At 44.2% G+C, this 6,237-nt stretch overlaps 1 protein-coding gene across 1 annotated transcript; it reads right to left on the bottom strand.

The window, feature by feature from the left end:
- Positions 1-452: 452 nt before the first annotated feature.
- On the bottom strand, positions 453-6,001 carry LOC118341417 (beta-arrestin-1-like). Its single transcript, XM_035679657.1, has 8 exons — positions 5,963-6,001; positions 5,618-5,677; positions 3,259-3,343; positions 3,114-3,186; positions 2,167-2,304; positions 1,493-1,576; positions 709-732; positions 453-543 (listed from the first exon to the last, which is right to left on the bottom strand). Exons 1-8 carry the CDS (start codon positions 5,999-6,001, stop codon positions 453-455), a joined length of 594 nt encoding a protein of 197 aa, XP_035535550.1.
- Between the last annotated feature and the right edge of the window lie 236 nt (positions 6,002-6,237).

Below are 6,237 nucleotides of genomic sequence, written 5' to 3' on the forward strand. Positions count from 1 at the left end.
TACTAACTGTGCTACTTCTACTACCGCCATGACCGTTGATTGTCAACACACAGCACTACTCGCTACGGTTCCCTCCCTAACTGCCTGATTTTACAGGAAATACATAAATATGAAGAGCATATGTGTGAGCCCGAATCATGGAAGCAGTTTGGGGCCCGAAACAGACCCGAATTTCCCTAATATAGATAAATAAGTAATTTCCCCCATGGGATTATTAAAGTATTTCTGATTCTGATTCTGATTCTGATAAATCATTTAAATACTTTATTACAAGCTAAATTATTATTAAAACTAATAACAAATAAATGCATCATTAATCGAGTTCGGGCAGAGATTTAAACCGTACGGTCGTCCACCACAACCACCCCATAACAGATGAAAACAATTTAATAACATCCAAACTGATTTGTGGCAGCCGGTTGTATCAGGACATGAACAGAGTCATTAACAGACTACAGGAACCTGAACTCACCGTCTCTGTAGATGGACTCTTCTAACGGCTTCGGGTGCATTAATGTGAAAGGAAGCTCGACAGAGACGTCGCTGGAAAACAAATCATTATCTGCATTACAGGCGATCCACAGCAGCTCTATTACACACAGTCATTAACGGTGATGTGTTCAGGCGACCTTTGTAAATCTCAGTGTGTGGTTTGTATCAGTGTGTTCATCGATGATCTCAGTGACGTGACATAACGTGAAAGGTTACCTCGCCGCCAGATCTCCCAGGAGCCTGAAATCAATAAACATTTAACAGCTTCAGTGTCTCAGCAGCAGCACTTCCACTCACTTCTACTGATCATTAACACTTGTGGTGTCACAGAGCCGCTAAAGGCCGACTGTGTGATCTGTTTCTGTTCAACCCGCTGTCCAGTTTCACTCGCAGGAGGGAGGAGATTTAGAATCAGAGCATCCAAATGTCAGGATGAATCACGCTAATTATTTTCCAAACAGCGAGCCAACTCCAATGAACTACAGAACTACAATAACAGCCACCGTCTGCAGTGATGGACGGCTGGAGGGATCAACAGAGACTGAGCACACAACACACTGAAACTGAGCTTTAAAGTCGAACTGAAATCTACCTTTTCACTTTTTCTGTGAATGGTCTGAGCCGCACCGGAACTGGAACGCGTCACGGCCAACTGGAACATGGTGGTCAAAATCATGGAGTAACGCAGAGTCAAGAATGAGTGTACAGGGTAGCGTATAAAGTGTTCCAGCTGATAATGGCCGTTCTCCACAAAAAAAAAAAACATAGAAAAAAGGAACCATTTCACTACGCAGGCCACGGTAGAAGCACAAAAATCATCAAATCAACAAAATATGGCGGGCAAAAAACTCTGGACCCCAGTGAGGTCTGAAGCCCGGGTGAATTGAGGCAAACGTACAGTCAGAGTAACGCACAGACTAACGCAGGTGGTTATAATGAGTTCAGTTGGACTGTAAAGCTCAGCTAATTATACGTTAAACACAAAGCAGAGTGTACTGACCCGCCTCGGGACACGACCAGCTTCACTTTGACCTTGTACGACACGATGATGCCGAGGATCTCCTTATTGGCTCCTTCTCTTAACCTAAGACAGGATATAGATATTCAGTCTGACCAATCAGAGTCATTTCAGCTCTCAGCAGATCATCACGTACAATTAATAACAGAAAAAAAAGAGAAAGTAGTATTATTATTTGTTCTGTAATTTTACATAATTACAGAACAGTAACAGTATTAACAGTAATAAACTTGAATTTAACAGTTTAATCTGTTAAATAAACAGTAAATATCTGCAATAGAAATAACTGTATTTTGTACTCCAGCTGCTGGAATATTACAGTTTTTTAAAACGACACATCCTCCAGAACCTGGAGGAAGTAGGGTTTGGTTACGTAGTAGGTGCAACCTAACTTAGCATAACACTTGTGTGCCAAATGTAGATTGACGGTTACTGGTTAATTCATTAATTTTCTAATTATACAAACAATAGTGCTTTAGTAGCTGAATGGTTTCTACTCATGCTACGTAACCACAAGATCGGCGGTTCAATTCCAGCCTGCCCGACTCTCTCCCCATGTTTACTCTCAAACTGTCCAGTTCTGACATGAAGGGCCACTCGCACTTCTGTTTTTTCCTACAGTCCCTGGAAGGCATCACGAGTGCCATGGGACTCACAGTGTGCTGGAGGCCAGGTTGGTGTCCTCATGCTTCAGTTTTCCATCCAGAGCGAGGCCTCGTTTCTCTCGGTTGTTGGCCAGGAATGGAGTGAGAGTGAAGACTTTGCAGAAAGTCGAACTGGGAGCAACCACGTCACTGAGGACAGAAGATATCTTTGTGGTAACTTTGTCAACCAAATCCTTAAACTTGATTCATTTGAAACTATTATTTTAGCACTCTATGGACCTCTGATCAATCCTAAATCATTTCTCAAGTCCTTACTAAGATGGTTCTGAAACTAATACCAGTATCTGAAACTCTGTGACAACGTTTGTGTCTGTGTCTGCTCCTGATACTTCCCAGTAGGGTCACGTCTTTTTACCCCGGATAGTGAAGTCATGAGCTGGACTCATGAGCTCACAAGAGGCTCCAAGCTATGTGTTTGTGTTCACAGTGGTTTTAGACCAATCAGCGTCCTTTGAGGAACTACTGGCAGCTACGGGTGTGGTGACGTGTGTGAGAGGGCTAAAGAGGTTAGCATAGCTGCTGTTAGCGTCAGTTTTATCAGAACTGGAGAGGATTTCTTCATTGAAAGCAGAACAAGGAACGACACTGCAGCTTTTCTCAGTGGAAAAGATGTTTTCGTTCTTGCCCAACTAACTTCAGTAAGAGTTTGACTACGTTATAAGGTTCATTGATCTGATTGGTTGAAGTCGATAGACAGTTCAAGGAGTCCAAACTGTTTCCAACAATGATGAGATGATTTTTAGCACACAGGTATCAGGTCAGTACTCAGTATTAGCCAAAGTCAAGTTATTTGAATCGGTCATTGGTAAGGAAAATATATTACCAGAACATCTCTAAAAGTTTCCAATTTGAACATCTCCAATTTAATTTCTCAAGCTGGGTTAACTCAATGGACCTGAATGGACCTTGTGAAGAGAACATTCTGAAATGAGACTCACTCTGACTCCTCGGTGGCCACAGGACATTTGTACTGAGCCGTGTTGAAGAGGCAGATATCTGCGTACTGTCGCACTGCGGAAACACAAACCAGTGATCAGTAACACAACTGCGACACAGAGAGAGAGGACGGCTGCTGTGAGGTACCTGAGATCTTCATCTTCTTCACCGTCTTGTTGGTGTTGTTGGTAACGTGAACATTGACGCTGATTGGCTCCCCGTGATAATAGATCTGAGACAACAAGCAGATACACAGAGATAATTATTGTAATTACCTTTATCTTAAAGGATAACACATTTAATGACCAGGTTGTGAGCAGATATCAATCATCATTTAGTTTAAATCCATATTTTAGGATTATCTGTACTTCCTGTTCTGTTCTACTAGATAGAGTTATATTTAGACTGCTGTGTGGTTTTCTACTGATAGTCAGTTCATCGACCGACACCAGGCCGGGCTAAACGAGCACAAGCAACAAACCTTTTGACCTCTTTGGCTGAGCCAGACTTTAGGTATTGTTGCTGTTGTGTGAGTCTTTTGAAGTTATAAAAGTGATTAACGACAAACGGTATAACCAATGGGATGCAATGTAAATACAAATCTCCACATATGCTCCCGATGTACAGCCATCGCATCGCGCAGTATCGCCTCATATTATGCTATCACATAAACCATTAACTTGGCTGGTTAGCTTGCTGGCTAACATAGGCAGTTATTTTTTTTTTGCATTGACAGTATATAATTACTGGACCGAAGCTTTCAGGTCTGTAAAGTAAAGCCAACACGGAAGTGTCTTAAACTTGCATTCTCTGTCACAGCCAGCAGGGGGCAGCTCCACTCTGATAGTATTGAGTATTATGGAGAAGTTGATTGATGAGCTCATATGAGAAAGTTTCCTGATGAGTTTCTGGTCTCAGTCTCTAGTTTCAGTCTTCTTCCATACAGCATGATGTTCATTTAGTAACTGATGGTCCCATTTAGAGTCAAACAGACCATAAAGGCAGGGGGATCTTTTAGGGCGGGGGCTACCTTTGTGATTGAAAGCTCAATATATCAGTGGGGTCCGTCCAGCTCAATGAAAAAACTCCCCCCAAAAAATCACACTAAGTAATAACACTAAAAACATGAAAAATACACTCAGGGCATTTAGTATGAGGTGGTGTATGTATGGTTCAGGTGGGTGTATGGAATGGGGTCAGGTCTGTATTTGGATGGTCAGGTGTGATGGATGTTCAGGGTGTATGGATGGTTCCAGCCCGGGCGGGCGGGGGGGCGGGGGGGCGCTGGTGTAATTTGGATGGCTTCAGGTGGTGTATGGATGGTCAGGATGTTCTATGGAGGGTCAGGTGTGTATGGATTTGCGGTTCAGGCTGTGTATGGGCATGGTCAGGGTGTGTATGGGATGGTCAGGGTGTGCTATGGTGGTCAGGGTGTGTATGGATGGTCAGGTGTGTATGGATGGGTTCCAGGTTGGTGGTATGGATGGGTTCAGTGTGTATGGATGGGTTTCAGGTGTGTGATGGATGGGTCAGGTGTGTATGGATCGGTCAAGGTTGTGTATGGCATGGTTTAGGTGTGTATGGCATGGTTCAGGTGTGATGGATGGTCAGGTGGTGTATGGATGGTTTTCAGGTGTGTATGGATGGGTCAGGGTGTTAGGGATGGTCAGCGGTGTGTATGGATGGTCAGGTGGCTGTATTGGTATGCGTCAGTGTGTATGATGGTTCAGGTGTGTATGGATGGTCAGCGTGTGTATGGGGATGGTCAGGTGTGTTTATGTGGGATGGTTCAGGGGGTGTATGGATGGGGTCAGGTGGTGATGGATGGGTCAGGTGCTGTATTGGATGGGTCAGGTGTGTATGGATGGTCAGGTGGTGTTATGATGGTTCAGGTGGGTGTATGGGATGGTTCAGGTTGTATGGAATTTGGTTCAGGGGTGTGTCGTTGCTTTTTGTCTGTTCCAGCTCTCTCTGGCTCACCTCTTTGTCCAGAGGAGGGGCCTCCAGGTGCAGAGGTTTGTCCGACCATCAGGAAACTGTCTGGTGGTCTCTGCAGGTTGGGGCTTGGGAGGACCAGGGTTTCTCTGGGGGAGCATACTGAACCTTCCGGATCACCAGGACGCACCGAGTTCCTGCACAACAAACAACAACACTGATTGGCCTACCACTCTGGATTATGTCAGCAGCGTCCTCTCTGTGTGCAGGAAGCTGCTAATGCCACGGAGTATTTCACTTTCATTCATAATTCATCTCTCTCTGCAGCGGGATCACTTTTACCTTTATGGATCTTTCTCAAACATTTTCTGCACAGAAAGGACTTTCACCTCAAAGACGACTCCACAGGCCTTGAAGAACAACAGCAAGAAAGTTTCATATGTTAAACCTCTTCTACTCTACTTCCTCTACTTAGATAGATAAACATGGGGCGCCCTTGGGAGGAAAGCATTAACCTTCAACCTGCTGCTGGAGGGGCTGCAGCACTATGGAAAAGAAGTTAAGTCTTTACCTTCCCAGTGTCCTCTCCGGTGCCAGGGCTGGACAGGAGCATGGCAGGGTTTAGAGGAATCTGAAAACACAGCAAAGGAAAAACATATAAAAAAGCTGCAAAATGATAAGGGATACCGATTTCTTAAGACAAGTGAGCTGACTATGTGCATTTATTGGAAAGGGCGAAAATAATTACCACTAAAAACACTAAAATACACTAAAAACAAGCATAAATACATTAAAAACACACTAAAGTTACACTAAAAACAATAATAATACCAAGTAAAAATCTTGAGAAAAATACACTACAAAAACACACAAACTGCTGGCCTGGGACAGCGACAATTTCAGGGGCAACAAGTACCTCATGAAGGTTAATCATGCTGGGGATTGGCTCTTGCATGATGATTAATCAATTAAATGGAAGTTCACTCAACATTGGGGTCTGCGGACGTCGAGTACCTCGAAAGTGAACGGCGTGGGGGCGTGTTCTCCCAGTTTTTTAACAGGCCGGTTCTTGGAAGGACGAGTGAAGACTCTTCTCTTCGGGGGAGCGGCGGAGGGGAAACGCCTGGGACGTTCGCCACAAACAGGTCTTTCCGAAACGTCAACCCGGAGGACGGTCCAGATCCTCGCGGA

This window comes from Morone saxatilis, unplaced genomic scaffold, assembly GCF_004916995.1.
Source record: "Morone saxatilis isolate NCDOM2014 unplaced genomic scaffold, NCSU_SB_2.0 Contig8, whole genome shotgun sequence".
Taxonomy (NCBI): domain Eukaryota; kingdom Metazoa; phylum Chordata; class Actinopteri; family Moronidae; genus Morone; species Morone saxatilis.